The sequence below is a fragment of the Notamacropus eugenii genome, chromosome X (assembly GCF_028372415.1).
Source record: "Notamacropus eugenii isolate mMacEug1 chromosome X, mMacEug1.pri_v2, whole genome shotgun sequence".
NCBI classification, from domain to species: Eukaryota; Metazoa; Chordata; class Mammalia; order Diprotodontia; family Macropodidae; genus Notamacropus; species Notamacropus eugenii.
Window position 1 is genome coordinate 97,801,520 of NC_092879.1, and position 21,073 is coordinate 97,822,592.

At 47.8% G+C, this 21,073-nt stretch overlaps 1 protein-coding gene across 3 annotated transcripts in view; it reads left to right on the forward strand.

The window, feature by feature from the left end:
- The first annotated feature begins 1,155 nt into the window (after positions 1-1,155).
- Positions 1,156-21,073, forward strand: part of DCX (doublecortin) — a 43,699-nt gene continuing 23,781 nt past the window's right edge. For 2 of the 3 annotated variants that reach the window (XM_072627393.1, XM_072627395.1), the window contains exons 1-3: positions 1,563-1,677; positions 2,567-2,951; positions 12,977-13,317. In XM_072627393.1, coding sequence (XP_072483494.1) covers positions 2,588-2,951; positions 12,977-13,317 — 705 coding nt within the window. In that variant the 5' untranslated portion in view covers positions 1,563-1,677; positions 2,567-2,587. Of the gene's footprint in view, positions 1,345-1,562; positions 1,678-2,566; positions 2,952-12,976; positions 13,318-21,073 lie in introns of those variants that run through there. The other variant, XM_072627394.1, reaches the window with a different exon arrangement.

The window sequence follows — 21,073 nt, forward strand, 5'->3', positions numbered from 1 at the left end:
CCTGTTTTCTGGAAGGCTGTATTGGGAACATTTGGTCAGTAAAGCTTAGGGTCTCAAGCTTACTCCAGGTCAGCTTCTCTCAGGTCCTTGGCTCTTCTGCCCACTTCCACCCTCCACTAGCCACCAGAGAAGCAAGGGATGTAAGTGGCTCCTTTCTGGATTTTTCTCATGATTGGAAGAAGCTAAAGTCGTGAGGGCCAGGAATGTGACCCTGCTGATCCCTCACATTAATCTGGCTGGGAGAGACAAAGCAGGGAAGCAGTCTTTGTCTTCCAAGCTCAACCCCAAGTCTCCTCAGTCCTGGCTCTTTCTGCCATCCTTTCTCGCTCAGGCTGTGAGCACAAGTGTACATCCTTCATTAATATGGTTGCCAGCATGGGGATTGTGGTAAAAGACTATCAATGGCATGTCCCAAATCCCTACCCCAAAGCTGGCAGCCTCTTCCCAGGCTTCTCTGAACCACCCTTCCTTCCAGTAGGATGGTCACTCCCTCCTCTTTTCTTTTCCCACATCTCCATCCCACTGCCCTTTCTATTGCCCCAGTGGCCTTTGTCAGAACAAACCAGTGGTCAGCCTCAGGGGCAAAAAGGCGTTTGCTTTCAACTGGGACTCCCCAGGGTTACGAACACAGATTTTCAGCAGCTTCACTTAGCTGAATTTGGGATGAGGGACACCACCCTACCACCCCAAGGCATATTAAGTCTACATGTGGAGAACAACATTTCTCATTCCATGCTCATCCTCCATCCATCCACCCCCCTCCAAGACTAAAAAGGCCAGCACCTTACTCCCTCAAGCCTTGGGGCCAGCCTTGTGATCCCCTAGTATTTTCCATTGGTTTAAAAAGCAGAGCCTTTCCAGCTATTAATCCATTAATACAGCCTGAGTGGGAATGGGTCTCTCCCCAGCTTTCCCTGGGGAAAAATAAAAAAAGGATGTGATTAAGTCGGGGTGGGGGAGGGGAGGATCAGTGGGCCCCCCGTTCCTGGGGAGCAGTTGGGCAAGGCACTAGGACCTAGAAGGCGTCTCTCCACCCTGGCAGGAATTCCTTGCTCGGAGCTCAGACAACAAAGGCAGAGGGTTTCTTTCTCTCAGCATCTCCACCCAACAGCCCAACCCTGGTGAGTGCGGCTCAGACTCTGCTTCCCAGCAGCGCGTAACAGATGTCCGAGGGGGAAACACGAGGCAAAAATCTGTTGGTCTGTTGGTTTGCTCTGTCCTGTCTGACTGTCTCTTTGTGTCCCCCTACCCCTCCATCCACCCGGGGGGGTCTCTCTCCTTCCCTTTTCATTCTGTCAGGATTGCAACCCCCAGCCTCTACCTGGGATTTTCTTGTGGAAAAAAGTGAGTTGGCTGTCTCTTTGTTTGTAGCGCGCGCGGAGGTGGGACGTGAGTTTAAGATGATGAGTAAAGGTTGGGGGGAAGGGGAAGTGGGGGGACAGCAGGTGTGAAGGAGCAAGGCTCCTGAGGAGTGGAAAGGAGGGGGAGGGTCTTCAGCATTGTGATGGAATGTAGGGGTGCGGGTAGACAATGGTAAGCGACCCCTCCCATCTCCCTGGGTTACTGGGGATGGGTGTGATTGAGACCCCACCTGCTGACCCCTTCCCCGGTCCCCAGGGCTCCATGAGCAGCTGGACTCCATCTCCCACCTCCTTCTTTCTCCTGGCCTCCAAAAAGGTGTGAAGAGGCCAGCCTTTTCCAGGGCGTGGGGGGAGGGGGGTGCTGGGGAAGTGGGGGTGGGGGTGGGGGTGTGTGGAGGGGGTAGTGTTGGCCCTGGCTTTGCCGAAAGAGAAAGGTGGGGTGGGTTAGAAGCCAGATCTCCATCGCTCAGCCACTGCTTATTACTTGGCACTCAGAACAATGAAAGGTGTACATGCCTTACTTCCTGGGGCTCCCCGCCACTGGCAAAGATGCTTCCCGGTGAAATCCTTTCAGCCTTAGGCAGGGCTGAACACCAGAATGGGAAAATCTTTTGCCACCAGGGTTCCCAACCTGCCCCCAGCCCACTTCCCAATGATTGCCTAGAAATGTCAGTGAGATTTAGCAATTGACAGGCAGACTGGAGGGGGCGAGGGTGTGCCCAGCCCACCAGCACAAAGACCAAGCCTGTTCTCCAAGGACTATCCCTTTTCCAAACAGATCTGCTCACATCCTGGGGGAGCATGCCATGAATAGCATTGGGGTGGGGGGGGAGAAAAAGCAGGGCATCCCTCTGAGAGACGCTTCCTTCACTCAAGACAAGGGACCCTTCTGTCCAGGGAAACTGAGCTGGGGGTGTGGATTACTGTACAGCTGTTGGTGGGGGCGGGGCCCTGAACATCTGCCTGGAATTTCAACTTGATATAAGCCACTTGCCAGGAAGGTTGGGGCTGTAAGCAGTTTCTCTCTCCTTGAAACACTGTCCAAGGGGGTCCTTGTCCCCCTCCCCAAGAGCTCCTGAAAGACCAAGGGAGAAGAGTAAGGAAGGCGCCCTAGGCCAAGATCTCTTCCTAGAGTTGGGACCTGGACCTGATTAACATTAGCCCTTTCCCCTGTCTTCCCCACCCACCCACTCTGTCTACCTCAGATCTAGGAGGTCCACCACAATATGGAACTGGACTTCGGGCACTTTGACGAAAGAGACAAGGCATCCAGGAACATGCGAGGGTCCAGGCTGAATGGGCTTCCCAGCCCTACCCACAGTGCCCACTGCAGCTTCTACCGGACCAGGACCTTGCAAGCTCTAAGCAATGAGAAGAAGGCCAAGAAGGTCCGCTTCTATCGTAACGGGGACCGCTACTTCAAGGGCATCGTGTACGCCGTGTCCGCTGACCGCTTCCGGAGCTTCGACGCCTTGCTGGCTGACCTCACTCGCTCCCTGTCCGACAATATCAACCTCCCCCAGGGAGTGCGCTACATCTATACCATCGATGGAGGCCGCAAGATCGGGAGCATGGATGAACTGGAGGAAGGTAACCCAACTGTCCTGGGAATTATAGCAAAAGATCAGATGATTCTAGATCTATAGCTGAAAGGGAGCATTGTGGTCATCTAGTCAATCTCTCCGATTTTATAGAGGAGGAAACTGAGGCCCAAAGAGGGGAAATGACTTGCTTAAGGTCACACAGCCATTATGTAGCAGAGCCAAGTTTGGAACTGAGGTCCTTTGACTCCAGTGTTCTTTCCAGTAGACCATGATGCTTGAATCATGGTATTCAGTGGGAAATGATCCTTGGGGTTGAAGTTCTATTTCTCCAGAAAAAGATAGGGAAATCTGGATGGTCAGACAATGGAATGTCTGAATGCAGATCAATAGACATCAATGGTATTCACTTCATGCCTGCAGCCTAGACTGGGGTTCTTGACCATTTGAGCTGTCTAGCAAGGGGCTAGACTACCTCAGGAGCTAGACCTGGCTCTTATCACTGAGGCCTTTAAACAGAAGCTAGATGACCCTTTGTAGAGAATGTCATAAAGCTGACCACTTCAAGTATGGAATGGCCTAAATGATATCTAAGATCCTTTTCAGCTCTGGAATTCCAAGGGTCTTTGGAAGAGTAGATGGTGGGGTTTAATACATGTGAACCACAAAAGTGTTAGTACACCCAGATCCCCTTTAACTCCAATGGGAAGCCATTTTGTGAGTTATAGCTCAATGGAAACAATTGCTTGGATGAGTTATCAAAGGGTCACACTCTTAGGTGAAGAATCACTGCTCCTACTCAGTGTTTGAGATCTCATTGATGTAGGTACTCCCTCCAGTGGTGCAGATCTCACCCCAGCCATGCCTTCTCATCCTGTGGGACTCTTGTTCAGGTACTCTCAGAATGCTCCATAAGAGACCAGACTCATCCCACGTGCTGGTACCTTTGCTCTGGGCCTCTTAGCATTCTGTGAGTGCCAGTGCCATTCTTAGGACGTCTGTCAGTTATTTCTCACTCTGGCCACATGAGCTGGTCACCTCCCTTTGCAGCCATACATCTCTTTGAAGATGTCTTTGTGTGACTCTTTGGGTGTGATTTGGTAACTGGTTGTAAGTTGCATCCATTAACTCACTCCCCCCACCCATCATGTCTCTCTATTGCCTTTTTGAGTGACCCACAATTCTGAGTCTTTAGAGATCATGGAGGTGTTCTGTGGTTTGTACCAGTCACCATATGGCACCTTTGAAAGAATGTTGGTACTAAAAAAGGTTTTGGGGCTTTAGGGCAAAGCTTGGGCTCATTGAAAGCGTTATTTAACTCCCCATTTGTAACTGATCTCCCTCTTCCTCCACCTCTGGATTTAGCTCTTTGCATATATGCAGGGTCAGCCTGTGTGGGCTGGCTCTCTGCTCACTTATAGCCTACAAAAAGCCCCCTCAGGGTGTGTCCCTGAAGCTGATGTGCTATATACAGTCCATAGAAATGCCACCAAAAGCCCTGGCTATGCCTGGCATTTCACTGAATCTATTCTAAGATAGAACTGATGCACCTGACCTCCACCAGCTGAATTCCTGTTGGAATTCAGGGCTTTGCCTAAGAGCACATTTTGATGGCTCTCAACAGCTTGTATTTCTAACTGGCTGAGACATCCCAGGCAGCCCTGCCCACCCAACAGAAAATGGGAAATACTGGGTTTATCTTTGAATAAAACTTGCTTGGTTCAAAAGGTTTCTCTGTGACCGTTTGAAGAAACAATTCAATTCAACAATCAATCCATGAGTGTCTATTAATCACCTCCTGTGTGCTGGATGGTGCCATGCCCTGAATGTACAAGACAGAGAATGAAATGGGTTAGAGTCACAGGGACCTTGTATCTTAATAGGAAAGGCAATAGTAGATATATAAGCATATAGAGCATCCACATAAAGTGAATAAATGAAAATATATACGAAGTAGTGAAATACAAGGTGGATGGAGAGCATTTGGGGGAGGAGGAGGGAGAACAGGGAATCTTCATTTGGAAGAGGATACTTGATCAGAGTCTTAAAGAAAGACGGGGACTCTACAGGCCAGGTTGTATATGACTTTAAAAGCTAAACAGGGGAGTTAATATTTTATCCTAGAGGCAAAGGGAAGCCACTGGAGTAGATGGAGTAGGAGAGTTTCAGATTAGCCCTTAAGGAAAATCATTTTGGCTGCAGTGAGTAGGGTGGAGTGGAATAGAGGGAGACTTAGGGGAGAAGTGATGAAGACCTGAACTAAGGTGGCCGCTATATGAGTGGAGAAGGGGTTGGATGTGAAAAGGTAGAAAGGGCAAGATTAGGAAGCTGATTAGATATGCGAGGGAAAGAAAAAGAATCCAAGATAATGCTGAGATTATGAGTCTGAGACGCTGGAAAGATAATTTTACCTTTGACCAAAATTAGAAGAGGAGAGAGCTGGAGGGCAGGAAGACAATGAGTTCAGCTTTAGCGATGTGGAGTTTAAGATGTCTCTGGGACATCCGGTTCGAAATGTCTAATGGGCATTTGGTGAGGTGGGAAAGATGGGGATGGCATATGTAGGAAAATTGGGGAGGCATCTGCAGAAAGATGATAGCTACACCCGTGGCAGCTGATGAGGTTATGAGAGAGAAAATGTGGAGGGAGAAGAGAAGAGGGGACACAGTGGAAACCATGGTAACGCCTGCAGCTTGGGAGCAGCGAAGGAAACTGACAAGAAGCTTCATTCACATAGGTAGGAGGCTGGAAGGTCAGGGATAAGAACTGAGAAAAGATGCCTAGATTTGGCAATTAAGAAATCATTAGTAGCTTTGGAGAGAGTAGTTTCAGCTGAGTGAAAACCAGATTGCTGAGGGTTGAAGAATGGGGGAGAGGAGAAGTGAAATGTAGACAGACACCTTTTTCAAAGCAGATTAATTGGGAAATGGAGGAGAGATATAGTATGATAGCTTAAGGGGATGTCAGTATAATGAAAGTATTTTTAAGGATGGGAGAGATTATTTGAAAGTCCTGGGCGGGGAGAGATGATTAAAGATGCAATCTGCTAGAGAAGAAGGGAGGGTATGGGGATCTAGGGCATATATAGGGGTTTGCCCTGGCAAGGAGAAGAGCAACCTCTTTGTCAGAGACTGGGGGAAAGCGAGAATGATAGGGAGACAAAGTCAAGGGATTTGGACATGAAGAGAAGGGGAGAAGAGGAAACCCAAAGCAAATGACCTCAATTTTTTTCTGTAAAGTAAGAAACAATGTCCTCAGCAAAGAGAGGGAGGAGGGGGTGGTACAGGGGCTCAAGGAAGGAAGAAAAGGCTTGGAATAGCTTCTGTGGGGTGTGAGATAGGGAATCAGCTGGAGAGAAACAAAAGGACTCCCTTGCTGCAGTGAAGGCCCAGGTGAGGCTGGCCAATAACCCGAAGTTGGATTTTGTAATGGACACAGTCAACAGCTTCATTTGGTAATTTAAATCAGAGTAGAGAAGGACACCGGTGGGAGGAATCCAGGGCTGAGGCTTAGTAAGAGAAGACTGGAAACAGGACAAGGTGGCCAGAGGTTCAAGAGTAGAGAATCTAAGTGCCTGCTAGGTACAGGGCCCTTTCCTGGGCATACAGAGGTGGAAAATGACAGTGTTTGCCCTCAACACGCCTACTGGGAAGATAAGATATAGACTTGGATAAATAAATACAAGACAGAAGGAGAGGAGAAAGCACGGTGCAAAGTACCAGGGGAAATTCAAGAAGGAGCTATCAGGGAAGGCTTCATGGAGAAGGTGGCTCCTAAACCAAACCTTGGCCTTCAACAAGCAGAGCAGGGGACAGGGGTAAAGAGGGATCTATTCTAAGCATGGGGGGTACAGTGTGGCTAAGGGATGACAAGATCAGGGAATGAAGTGCGATCCAGCTTGGCCCAAATGTACAATAAATGGTAGGGAATAATGGAAGAGAAGGCTGCAGACTGGAGCCCCAATCTGGCCTTGAATGCCAGGTCAAGAAGCACGTCCTTTACTTAACAGGCAGATGGGAACCACTGAAGGGTTTTAGAGCCAAGGGGCAATGTGATCAGAGCCAAATGTTTCAAAGATCTGGTGGGAGTGGCAGTGAGGCTAATTCTGCTTTATCAATATGCCTTTATAGAGGCACCTTTTGGTGATCTTCCTTTTAAACCAGGGCTGTGCCCTAACTCATCACTTTATCCAGATATAGACTTCAAGGGGAAACTCCCAACCGGTGGGGAGAAGGGGACAGATTTTCTCTGGAGAAACAGAGTGGGGGCACTGGGAATTTCCAAGAAGCCACTAGGGACCAGCCTGGTACCTCCAAATACAAAGGAGCTCATTTGGCTGCTTTCAGAGTGCTTCCAGAACCTCCCTGTCAGTCTTGGGCATAGGCCTTAAGACTAAAAACCCCAAGTTCCCCTAGGTGACCAGCAGCAAAAGGTCTGAGCTCAGTGACCATGTGATTGGAGTACCTTTCTGGTCATCAAAGGATAAGGGTCATCATTGTGACAAGTTGGGCAGAAACCCAGGGCCTGGTCCTTGAGAGTCACTCACTTGGTGAGATGAATACAACCTGCCCAACAGGGTGACTCAGTTATGAGTCATGCATTATCATGTCTCTGTGACTCCACCTCCGTGCTTTGGAATCCATTCCATACCCAAAGTTCTCTAACCTGCCAACCACTCCATTCCTCTATTTACCAGCTGAGGTCTTTGGGAGACTCCTTTGGTGGGAAGGGCAGTACTTAATGAAGATCAATATTGGCATCAGGGGCTTAGCCAGAATCTCTTCAGACCTGCGATGGGAAGAGTGTTCTATGGTCCCATTAACTAGCAGAAGTATCTCTTTTGTAAAATGCTTTGTTCTGGAGCCAGTCAGACCCTTGGAGTGGTGGAGAGGTAGGCATGAGCAAGCATAATTCAGGGTGGATAATTGATGATGGCTGCCAGTGTGAAAAGGTTACGGTTTGATCCCTTGGGTCCTTTGGCACTGACCATATTGGAACCCTTCTCTACTCCCCTATTCCTAGTTGCTGTGGGGATTCCTGAAGAGGCCCTTGGTCTCAAATGAGTCTAGTTGGGGTTATATTGGGTTTACTCAATGATTCACCAATACCCATAGCTATTGTCAGACCTGGCTACTCACCTTGGACCCATACATGACTCATTCAGCTGCTAAAACATGGGATGACCAGAGGCCAATGGTGCCTAATACCTAAGCCTTCTATTGCCATAGAAAAAGCCAACAGAGACCAGAAGGATGCTTGGGTTAGAGACATAAACAGTGCTCTTTCTCCTTTGTTGCACTGAGGCTTTTGAAGGCCACTGAAATTCACATTACAGGGTCCATACTGTAGTTGCCCTGCCCCAAGGAACTCCCCAACACCTTGTGTAGGGCCATGCAAATGCTAAAAGGGAGGGCCAAGAATGATGGGGTGGAGGAAGAGGAGGGATACGTACACTCTGATAGGAACTTGACTTTTGGATGTCTATCAGCTGTTCAGAGCTTTGATGTGTAGGACGTATCAGATTTGGAAAGCTGGACTTTGGAGATTCTTTCCTGGTCCCATTCCAACTGGACCCCTTTGTAGGTCAAAGCCCTGGCCCTTGTAAACCATTCTTCTGGGTTGAGTTGGGTTGTGTGTTGTTCAATAAGCCATGGTCTTCATGGGACCAACCTCACTGGTAATAAGCACTTAGTAAATGCCTACTGTGTGCCAAACGCTGTGGAAAGTTGTGGGGATACACAAACACAAAATAGTTGCTGTCCTCAAGGATCTTCCATTCTACTGATTAAAACTCTTAGCCTTTCCTGTACTCCCCTCCCTGGCCCCCACTACAAGTTACACTGGATTTGTAATTGCCTGCTGAACAACACCACCAGACTTTCTTATTTCTGTCACCACCACCATTCTGACCTTGACCCAGAAGCAAAACCTCAGGCATCTCTGACTCTCCTTTTCCTTCTCCCCTACATCCCATCAGCTGCCTGTCCAAACGATTCTACCCCAGTCCAACAACTCACATCTGTCTCCTCCTCACTCCCAGTCACCACCTTGGGGCAGGACCTTATCACCTCACACCTTTACTATTATAGTTAGTCTCCTGGTTGGTCTCCCTGCCTCTACTCAGGTGCATCCTCCACTTAGCTGCTAAAATAGTCTTCCTAAGACCCAAATCTGACTATGCCACCCTCCGTCCCCTGCCCCATCCACACACTCATAAATGCCAACAATTCCTCCTTGTTTCTCAGAAAAAGCCAGACTCCTTAGCTTAACATTTCAGGTCTTACCTCCACAGCCTGTCTACCACCCTTATTTTACATTACTTCCCTTCACACACTCTATATTACAACAACCAGACAACTGACTGTCTCCCTCGTTTGCCCTGTTGCCTCACATCACCTCAGTTCCACAAGCCTGTGTTTGATCCCTGGTGGAATTCCTCGATGCCTTCCTGCCTTAGCTTATGAACTGCCCCCTCCCCCAGGTGAAAGGGATTTTCTCCCTCCTTAAGTGTTCATAAAGTTTTCTGTCTGCATCCCAGCTCTACCCTCATCACACCCTACCTTGTGTGGTACTTATGTGTAGACTTGCATTAGCTTGTAGGCAAGGACTGCAAAGTGTTTCATCTTTGTAGGCCCGGTACCTAGCAAAGGACCTTCTAAAGAAAATACTTGTCATTCACTCGAATTAATTTGAAACCTGGCTTCTGCTTGGCCAGTGGTCTCTTCTACAGTCTCCCTGCCAATGGGTTCCTCAGACCCAAAGAATCAGGGGCACCATTAACCAGATGTGGGGTCTCCAACCGGCCATTTGGAAGCTCTCTGCCTCCCAATGAGAATCAAGTCTGTCTTGCCTTTGGCCCAAGGTAGCTGGTAATTGATAGGAAGCACAGTTTGGCATTGCTAAATTTGCTAATCCAAGCCCACAGATCAATTACAAGACCTTGCCATGGAGCCATTGCTGTGTGTTGGTGGGTAATGATGGGGGTGAGAGGGGATCCCTCCAGGGCTGGGTCTGACTTGGGGCTAAAATGAGGCCCAGCAGGTGGGTTGCTGGATGGTTCATAAGCATGGGGGGCTACATTGGCCCTGCTGTGCCATATTTCCAGAACTATCTAGACAGGGTAGCACTGACAGCCCCCACTATTCCTGGGGACACTGACTCATATCCCCTCCTACCCCTCCTTTGCTCCACACAGTTAAGGCCCATCACACTCTCAGGTGGCTTCCATCTACTGAGATAGGCCAATACCAAAAAGATACCTGGAAAGCAGATGTGGGTAATGGAGATGATCATTTCATAAAAGGGATAGCTACATATGTATATGTACGTGTACAGATTTGCTAGGTGTAATGGAATTGTAAAACCTTAGACATGGAAGGAATTTTTCAGAAGTGACCAAGTTCAACCTGAGCAGGAATTCCCTGCCAAGAGATCGGCCCCTCCAAACCCCCACACAGATTCTACACACACACATGCACACATGTGTACATGTACACCCACACACCTATGCTCTCACACACATGCACACACACCATATGCACATGCACACACACACATGCACATACTCCACACACATGCATGTACACGCACCCATACACATACACATGCACACATGTATATAAACACCACACATGTGTGCACACACACCCATTCACCCACAATCACACCACCACACACACATGCACACCCATACACCCACACCCACATCCTCACACAGTCTCACACACACATACCCATACACACGCCCTCACACACACATGAAGACACACATCTTTTGTCCAGGTCACTTATCCCCAATGCCTCCAGCCACTCCTCATGTGTCCTCATCTCCTGGTCACCCTCCTTCAGACACTCTCCAGTTTGTCTGGCTCCTAACTTGTGAGATGAACTTAGTCCGGCATAAAGGCAGGTTGGCCTGAACAGGAACCCTGTCCAGACCCTCCACCTTCTTACTGGCTCCCACTGCCATCTCATGACTGGGCTTCCTCTCTCCCAGTTAACTTGGGAGTTCTGCTTAACAACCTTCTCCCCTGGGGCCCACTCCCTGCCAGCTATGGGTGGATGGGAAACAGCTGTGGAAAAGTGTAACTGCTTCATAAGTCCAGGGGAATGCCATCGCTGCATAGGGAGGTCAAGGGGGAGTAGCACTTTGGTCTGGATAGGCCATTCCCCCAGCCTGAGCCAAGACTAAAGGAGGTCTCTTCAGGTGCAGCCCCTCTGGCAGAACACCTCCTAAAGACTCCCCTAGGAAGGGGAGTTACATTCTTTCCTAGGGCTGGACCAAGATGGGAAGGAGGAACAGCCCAAGTGGGGACAAGTGCCCAAGACAAGCTTGGCCTCCCGCCTGATTTTGTCCAGTCCTAGTAAAACTAAAAGAAGTAAAAGGCGCTACTAGTGGCAGCGGCTGCTGCGGCTGCCACCTCTGGGAGTAAGTTTAGGGTGCTGAGACCTGAGGGCTCTCTTCCTATGAACAGGTCAGCACCAAGGGCCCCAGGCCTAAAGCGGATGAGCAGTGGCTTCTCCCAGTGAGACTTGAGCAACAGTTAAATCAGCAGCATTTCATCTCCACCTCACTGGGTACCAGGCAGGCTCCCCCAAAGAGCAATCAGTATATGCCACAGAGACCATGAAAGGAATCAGAATTGAGGAAAAAATGTAAGGGATCAGAGCATGGCACTCACCTGGTCCTTCCCCCCCCCACACACACACACACATACATTAATGACACTGGAGGACTCCTGGGGTCCCGCAGTCCCAGATCCAGAATATGAATCCAGTTTCTCGGCCTCTAAATACAGGGTCCTTCCTACTATGCCCCACACAAAGGGTTTGGGCCAGGCCCCTGTGGGATTGCAGAATAATCAGGTCCCCAGCACAGTGGTCTTGTCTCCTTGGATTTTAAGGGGTGGCATCTATGCCAATTACTTTGAGCTAAATCCAGGTGGTTTGGTGCTAACATACAGGGAGAGGTCTATTTCGGGTCTTTGCAGATGCCATCTGGTTCAGAGACAAGGCTTTGGGCTGATCCAATGAGACAGTGAGTGTAAGTAAAGGGCTTTGCCAAATTCTTAACCTTTTAATGTTTGCTGTTCTTATCATTGTTAAAATCCATCAGGTGTTTTTTAGGGAAGAGTCTGACTGGGTGTCTATGTGTGTGATATCTTGGGGTGAGATCTTAGCCTCATCCTGGGAATGTCTTTGTAGCCCCAGAGTCAGCAGGGGACCTTGCACACAGTAGGCACTTCACAAATGCTTCATGTTGGGAGATGAGGCCCTGAAGCCCTGCAAACCAGACCCTAGAAAGGACAGAACAGGCCCCCCCTGCAGTGGGGCAAGTACTCTTGTGACTGGGGAGGGGTTGACCTATGTCTTATTACACCCAAAGCCCAACTTCTATGGGTGAAAGGGAATAAACTTTTATATAGTGTCTCCTATGTGCCAGCACTGTGCCAAGCACTTTATAAGTATTATCTCATTGGATCCTCACAAAAACCCCATTTTTAACGTTGAGGAAACTGAGATAATTAGAGATTGCTAACAAGTATCTCAAAGCAGATTTGAACTGAGGTCTTCCTGGTTCCAGATCCAGAGCTGCCTCTACTTCTGCTGGTGGTGGGCTGAGTGTCTTCTTCCCTTCCTCTTACCTTCTCTTCCTTCTTTCCCCTAGCCCTTCTTTTCTCTATCCTTTCTTCCCTCTTTTCCTCCATCCCTTCCTTCCCTCCTAATCTCTTTGCTCTTACTTCTCCCTTCCATCCCTGCTTCTTTATCTCCATCCATCCCTCTCTTTCTTTCCTCCTCTTCATTCCTTCTTCCCTCGCTCCCTCCATCCTTCCTTCCCTCTCTCTCCCATGCCTCCTGAGCCATGGTTTTTTGCCACACTCGAACCACATTTGGCTGGTGACTTCTGACCAACACATAAGATCTCCACCGATGGAATTGCTCTTAGGGCCAAACTGTGCTATGGTTTGCCTTTTAAGCAAAGTCAGCATGGGCTCTGCAAGGTCCGACCACACCCATCTTTTGGTGTGGTGTTGGTGTCTCTGGTTTTGCTTGACCTCCTGTTTTTCCCTCTAGGTGAAAGCTATGTGTGCTCCTCGGACAATTTCTTCAAGAAAGTAGAATACGCCAAGAACGCCAACCCCAACTGGTCGGTCAACGTGAAGACCTCAGCCAATCTGAAAGCTCCCCAGTCCCTGGCCAGCAGCCACAGTGCCCAGGCCAGGGAGAACAAGGACTTTGTTCGGCCCAAGTTGGTGACCATCATCCGCAGTGGGGTGAAGCCCCGCAAGGCCGTGAGGGTGCTCTTGAACAAGAAAACTGCCCACTCCTTTGAGCAAGTACTTACTGACATTACTGAAGCCATCAAACTGGAGACGGGAGTGGTCAAAAAGCTGTATACTCTGGATGGGAAGCAGGTAGGTGCCTGGGCTGGGAAACCTCCTGCCCCCACCCTGTCAGGAGCCCTAAGAGAACCACAGCACCTATTTTTCCCCTACCCCATGCCCATGAAGTATACAGCCATTGGGTGGGAGAGGCTGGCTGGACTAGTGACCAGGCTAAGCTTGGAAGTCTAGATCCCAGCACCAAGTTCCCCTGGCCTCCTTTTTCTCACCCCAGTCATAGGAATCCTAGATTTAGATCTGGGAAGGCCCTTGGAGATCATCTCATCCATCCCTATAGCTCATTAGGCATATAAGATATTCACTGCTGCAGGATGGACCCTATCTTGTCCATTGATAATGAAAACTGCTATCTATATCAGGCTTTAACTTTTGGAAAATGCTTGAGCCACATCATGTCTTCCGAGGCCCCTAACAACCATGTTCACCAGGTATTAGTATCATCCATCATACAGAAAAGGAAAGGAGGCCCAGAGAGTCTAAGAAACTTGCCCAGAAGTGCACAATTCATAAGAATCTGGTCCCAGGGCGTCAGTGGGAGCTGTTCTGTGTCACTCTGTCCCGGCTCTGTCATGTGCCACCTTTGAGACATAGGGCAGGTCACTTCATCTCTCCATAAATCACAGAATTTGAGCTGTCATCGAGTCCAACCCATACCTGAAAGGAACCCCCATTCTAATGTAGCCCACAAGTAGTCAACTGGCCTCTGTTTGAAGACCTCCAAGAAGGGGGAACTGACTGCCTACTTCTAGAGGCATTCCACCATGGGAAATATGATCTCATTTGATCCTCACAACAACCCTGTGAGGTAGGTGCCATTATTATCCTCATTTTGCAGATGAAGAAACTGAGGCAGACAGATGTGAAGTGACTTGCCCAGGGTCACACAGCTAAGAAGTGTCTGAGTTAGGATTTGAACTCATCTTCCTGGTTCTAGGCCTAGCACTCTGTGAACTGTAACACTCCTGACTGCCTCAAGCTCGTATTAAATGTCTTGGTCACCACATCACACATTGCTGACATTTGAAGTTTGTGGTCCACTAAAACTCCCAGATCCTTTTCAAAACCACTCCTGCCTGTTCACACCATGCCCTTCTTGTACTTGTGGGGTCGATCCTTCTCCCCCCAGGTACAAGACTTGTTGCTTACACTGTTGAATTTGATTTTATTAAGATCGGCCCCATGGTCTGACCTGGCAAGATCATTGTGGATCCTGACTCCACCATCCGATGGGTCACCACTCCTTCCCACCTTTGAGTGACCTACTCAGTGAGTGTATCATTAATGCTTTTATCCAAGTCATTGACCAAAAACATGAAACAGCCTAGAGCTAAGCACAGATCCCTGGGCATTCCACTGGGGACCTGCTAGCCCATTAACAATGAGTCATTAACAACCTCTCTAAATCAAGCCATCCAAACCAGTTCTGAGTCCAACATTCTTGTCTAAAGATCCACATCTCTGCCTCTTTTCTACGAGAATAGTATGAGGAGCTTTTTGTCCAAAGTTTTGCTCAAACTTAGGTAAACTCTCTCCAGAGCATTACCTTCATTCACTAGTTTAGTGACTTGGTGCAGAAAGGACCAGGGAACCTGGCCTGTTCTTGGTGAAGCCCAGTCAGCCCTTGGCATTCACAACCTTCCTTTCTAGACATTCAGCAGCCTTCACTCTAATGATCCTTGCGAACAATGTCCTGAGAATCGTTGGCCTGTTGTTTGCAGACGCTGTTGTCTTCCCTTTTGCGAAAATCCGGATCCTATCGACACTTCTACATGCCGGGGACTGTGGCTCAGTAGCCATAGCTGCCTGTTGTTTTAGTACTTGGGAGTGAGCCCAGGGACTTGATACCCCCTTCCTACTTATCTTGGAGATCAGTTCTCTGTTAGTCAGTTTTGTTCTGTCCCCTCCAGTGTGGGGAGGACATTCTTCTCTGAAAAGAAGAGTGGGACAGATGGGCAGTTATCATCATCCCATCCGTCCCCAGCATAGGTCCCATCTCTTCTTCTTCCTCCTTTCTCTCCCCCTTTGTGTTGTGCTTTGCTCTCCCTACCAGCCTCAGTTCACTCTGTGCTTTAGCATTCTTGACACTATTTTCCAAAGCCCGTACTACACTTTTGTATTCATCTTCGGCTACCTGTCTCTGTTTCCACCTTCTGTACACTTTTTTTCAATCTAAGTTTGTCAGAGAGTTTCCTATGAATCCACACTGATCTTTTCAAATGAATCCTATTTTTTTCCCATTAGAATTATTTCCCTTTGTTTGTTCAGAATTCCATTCCTGTACAGCTCCTATCCCTCCTGGCTGATTTCCCCTGGAAAAAAAGAAACATGACTGGATCTGTTAATTAAACCCAGCTCCATGGGATTCTACCCATCCTTCTTCTGGTCTCTGAAATTTACTTTTAAAAAGGAAGGGACCTGTCAGATTATGGATCGATTTCCTCTCTTCTGTCACAGATTGTAGGATATGGTGTTCATTCCTCTCCAAGGTTCCCATCATTTCCACCCTTACCCCTATTTCTTGCCTGTTTGTGAGGATCAGATCCAGAATAGAATTTCCCTTTGCTGGTTCCTCCACTTTTTGAAGGACAAAATTATCCCTAAGACAAGTCAAAAAATTGTGAGCTACTCTGCTTTTGGCAGAGACAGAACTCTAGCAGATGTCTGGATAATTTTAAGTCTCCCCTCACTACTCACTACTACACCATATGTCTGTGCCAGTCTCATAATCTGTTTCCTTCATCGATTTCCTCTTTCTGCTCTGGTGGTCTGTAGTATACTCCAAAGACACAATCACTTTTGTTTATCCCTGCTTTGACATTCACCCAAATACTCTACCCTCTCATTCTTGGATTTCCTCATATGAGTATATCTCCTTAATTTATAGTACTACTCCACCCCCTTTTTCCTAGCCTGTTTCTTTTGAATAAAGTACACCTATGTAGAACCATAGTCTAACCATAGGTTTCATTCCACCAAGCCTCAGGGGATCCCTAGGAGGTAAAATATCCTCCATTGCATTAGGAGCCCTAGTTCCTTTTGTTTGTTGAATAAACTTTGAGCATCTGTGTATAAATACTTCGGGACATAGGTTCAGTTCTTGGGTTTTAGCATGACTGAACTATTAGTCTTCCTTCTTTGTGACTGCTTTCTATAGTATCTAACTTTGGAGAGATATACAGGCAGGCTTCTCCCTCTCTCATCAATTTTAGTTTAAAGCCTCTTGGATTATATTTGCAAGACCTCTGAAAAATATAGTCTTCCCAGCCTCTGAAAGGTATACTTTATCCCTGGCCAGGTAACTATCAACCCTTTATTATGAGCCATGATTCATAAATCTAAAGCCTTTTCAGCCAGTTGTTCACTTCCCAGATTATTTTTTCTCTTTTGATATCCCTTGCTTTAGATGAGCGAAGAAAACACAGCCTGTATCCTGATGATCTCATAATCACTGGTAATGGTTTTTTCAATTCTTTCTATTATTGTTATCAAGTCAACAAACAACTGCCTCAGTACCCTTGAGCTCCAGGGACTCACCAACTTTCATTGCTCTCTTCTTCTTCCTCATCCCCTTTCAGGGTGATCTTGCCCCCAATACTCTCTGAGGTTCTATTATAGCATCCTCCAGATGACAAGCAACTCCCTCCTCCTCAGAGCACATGGCCATGGTCCGTGGCCAGAGGGTATTTTTTGACCCAGCCCTATTCCTTCTCTTGTGAATCCTTCCTAATTTCCCTAGGTTTGTCAGGGAACCCCATCTCTTTCAGGGCTTGAGTTGAGCTATCCCAGTAAAACTAGAGCTCCTTGAGGATAGGGTTCGTTTCATTCTTATCTTTGTATCCCTGGCACCTGTGTGGCACTATGTGCCTGTCACATAGGAGGTGCTTAATAAGTGCTTGTGGAATTGAACTGAGTTGAATCCATGACATAAGGTGCCCTTCCTCCCCAATTTTATGTCTATATGTAGTGTCTTTTCTTCTGGAGACCAAAAGGACCCTGTGCTTATAATCTGGAAATGTGGTTTGAGGGCAATTCAATGAGGAGCACACAATGGGGCTGGTGAGTTCAGAAAGGTGATAGAGAAACAGAATGATGGCTGGAGACCTGGAAGAGTGAAAGGAAACACCATGGAACTGGGGGAGGCCAGCTGAAGGAGGCCAAGAACCTGTCCAAAGCAGCCAAATTGATCAGAAGGGCATCTATGAGGGAAATCACCTTTAGCAGGGAGCAGTTGTACCCTCACTTGCAGGTTCCCTAGGGGAGATGTGGTTCAGTTAGTTGTCTCAAGCACAGTCAGAGAACAAGGCACCAGTGAGATCAGTAAATGCCTGATACCCTCATAGTAAGGGGTACAAAGTGAAAAAAAAGAGTCATCAGGTAGGGCTGGGACGGATAGGGATGGTACCCAGCATGAACTTCTACATGGTCTGAAGAAGACAGAGACGAAATCTGACTCGCTGTGTCACAGCATAGGGGATTCTGATTTTGACTTATGATACATTGGTGGGTAGGCCACGGGCCATCGTGCAAATTTAGTCTCGTAGCACCTCATCTTATCTTGAGTGTTGACTGAATCAAAGGAATCCTGGATCATATAGTACAGAGAGAGAGGTTTTGTTGGAGCCAGTGGGCTCAGGGGCTATGACTGGAACCTGGAGTGAAGCGAGGCCCATTCACCTAAAGGAAGCCATAAGTAGTCCTGATATCACATGGACATTTGAACTATAAGCCTCCTCCCTTTGAACATCTTGCCAGTTGGCAATGCTTGGGAAGAACCCTCAATGTAGACCACTCCCCAGAGGATAATATCAATCCTGTAGGAGATCTGAGAGCAGAGAGCAGCCCTGCCCCATCCCAGGTCCTCTGCTCCTTCCAAAGACCAGCTGCCTCATCTGCCCAAGTCATGGATCAGCATTTAGATGTCAGGGCACTTCTCATCTGCCAGTCAGGATATCCAGATGGTAACATCTGGCTCTGACAGCTGGACCTTGACAGTTTTGTTAATGTAATGGCTGGCAAGTGATCTCTCTCCTCTCTTTCCCTTTCTCCTCTCCATCTTCCTCTCCCTCTCTCTTCTCTCCTCTCTTCTCTCTCTCCTCTCTATCTCTCTTCTTTCTTTTGCTCTTCTCCCTTTTTCTCCTCTCTCCTCTCTTTCTCTCTCTCATCTTTTTTCTCTGTCTTTATATCTCCTCTCTCTCTTCTTTTTCTCTCTCCTCCTTCTCTCTCTCCCCTCTTTCTCTTCTCTTTCTCCTCTCTCTGTCCTCTCCCTCTCTTCTCTTTTCTTTCTCTCTCTCTTCTCTCCCTCTCTCTTCTCTCCTTTCTTCTTTTACTCTCTCTCTTCTCTTTCTCTTATCTCTCTCCTCTCTATTTCTCCTCTCCCTCTCTCCTCTCTCTCCTCCCTTTCTCCCTCTCATCTTTTTCTCTTTCTCTCCTTCTCTCTCATCATTCTCCCTCCCCTCTCTCCTAGTTCTCTCTCTCTCTCACACATCTATCCTCTCTCATTGTCTCTTGTCTTTCTCTGTCTCTCTCTCCCTCTCTGAAGATAGGCAGAGTAACTCCAAGTTGCCATTAACTGAGGTCAAAAGAAAACTGTAATACTGAGAGGAAAGGAGTGTAGTATACAATCATTTAGTGCCTACTGTATTCAAGGCACCACACCCACCACTCAGAGTACAAAGATAGGACACCAGTCCTATACTCTTAAGTTTATAATTTAATGGGGAGAAAATAAATAAAAATAACTCTGCTCCAGGGAATAATGAGAAAAGAGCTCAGGAGAGCTGAAGGCAAAGAGTTGTGAGAAATTTGAGGAGAATGAGATGATTTTCACTGGGGGGAAGGTCAAAGAAAACTTCCTGGAGAACATGGTATCTGAAGCAATTAGGAAAACCTGAATTCCAATCCTGACTCCAATCCTTCCTACCTGTACAACCCTGAGGAAATCACTTCACCTCTGCCTGTCTCAGTTTCTTCCTCTGTCAAATGAACTGGTTAGACTCAGTGGCCTCTAAGGTCCCTTCTAACTCTATGATCCTCTGATGACAGCACTGCAGGAGATGGTACTCCTTAGAGGTGACCTACTTAGCCTCTGCTTGAATACCCCCAGAGATGAGAACCTCACTAGCTTTCAAGGAAGCCAGTTATATTGCTGAATAGCTCTGTTCAAAAGCACTTTCCTTTATTGAGGCCCTCTGCCAAAGTGGCAAAGGCTCTCTGGGGTTTGCTAAAGGGATGCCACCAATGCTCTCACCCCCACCTCCAACCTCAGAATGTCTTGAGAACAAGGGGCTAGGCCTCAATGCCAACTTTTCCAAGTTGAGGGCAATCAGGCTTGTAGAAATGCTGACCAAACACGTGTACCCACAATCTGTTATATCCTTACTATGAGGTGGAGGTGGCAAAGGGCTTGCAGTGCCCCTTGCCAAGGGACCTTGTGATATTTTCTCCAAATGATGGAGAAAACCAGATTCATTACTGGGAAGAGCTGGTAACTCTCTCTTTCTGCCTGAGGCCCAGAAGAAGGGTGCATTGTGGGGATGGGGTAGGATGGATGAAGGAAAGGATGGGGAGGGGGAGAGCTAGATTAGCATTCAGCTGACAAGTCCTATAGCTCATCCAAAGCTAAGTTTGCATCTGCAGCTATTTTGGGGGATAATTAAGACAGACCTGCCTATCACTAGACAGATATTGTCTCCCTTGGTGACAGGAACCCTGCCAGACTGCAGAGGGTGGGCTTGAAGATGCTGGGGGTGGGGGAGTGAAAAAGGAGTTCCAAGTCAGGAAGAGGCATGAAAATGGCCAACTTTTCTGCTGGAGGGAAAGGTCACCCTCGTTGGATTTGAAAACACAGGCTGAGAATGAAGGAGAAACCATGGCTAGACGTGAGCTGCCACTCTGGAGATGGCGCCATGGGAACTCACAGGCTCCATGGTTGTCATTATGATTTTGAGAGGTAATATGTCAGAGTAGATAGAGAGGCAAGAAGATCTGGGTTCAAGTCCCTTCTCTGACATTCTGAACCAATCACTTCATATCTCAGTGCAGCTAAAACCAGAAGTTGCAGAAAACATGTCAACCTGTATTGGTGAAAGGAATTGCCTGGCCTCAGAGTTCTCTATATCAACTAAATCACAGGTCCAGCCCCTCGAACTGTAACTAGGGTTAGGAGACTGGGGCTTTGACCCTGTGCTCCAAAATTTAGAGGGTGCTAATAACACTTGTGCCTTTAGTACATAGAAACAATTAAACTTAGAGCCAAGTTAGCAAGAATCACTGGTTAAGACAGGAAGCTACCAGATGGTGCTTCCTCTCCCAGTCATGTGGGAGAAGAATTTGACTTGTATTTTATGACCCTAGGTAGCAGAATAAGGAACAATAGGTAGAAGCTGGAGAAGCAAATTTAGTTCCAGAGTCAGGAAAACCTAAGAATCGGAGTCAGCAGAAGCTCAATGGGCAGCCTCAGAGGTGCTTCTTCATTAGACTAGGACAGAACATGGAAGGTTCCAGATTGGATTGGCTGGTCTCTCCGAGTCTCCTTTAGGCTTTGGCATTCTGTGATTCCTGGAAATAGGCACGTGCCCAGAGGAAGGCTCCCACAGTGGGGGCTATGCTTACATGAAGATTGGGCCTGGTGGGGAGAGATGGGGAGAGCCTGAAGAGAAACTTAGGAGGGCTCTCCTGTGAAAGAGATTTTGAACTTATTCTGCAGGCCCCAGAAGGCAACACTAGGAGGAATGGGTGGTAGTTTGAGGGCAAGGACTGTTTCATTTTT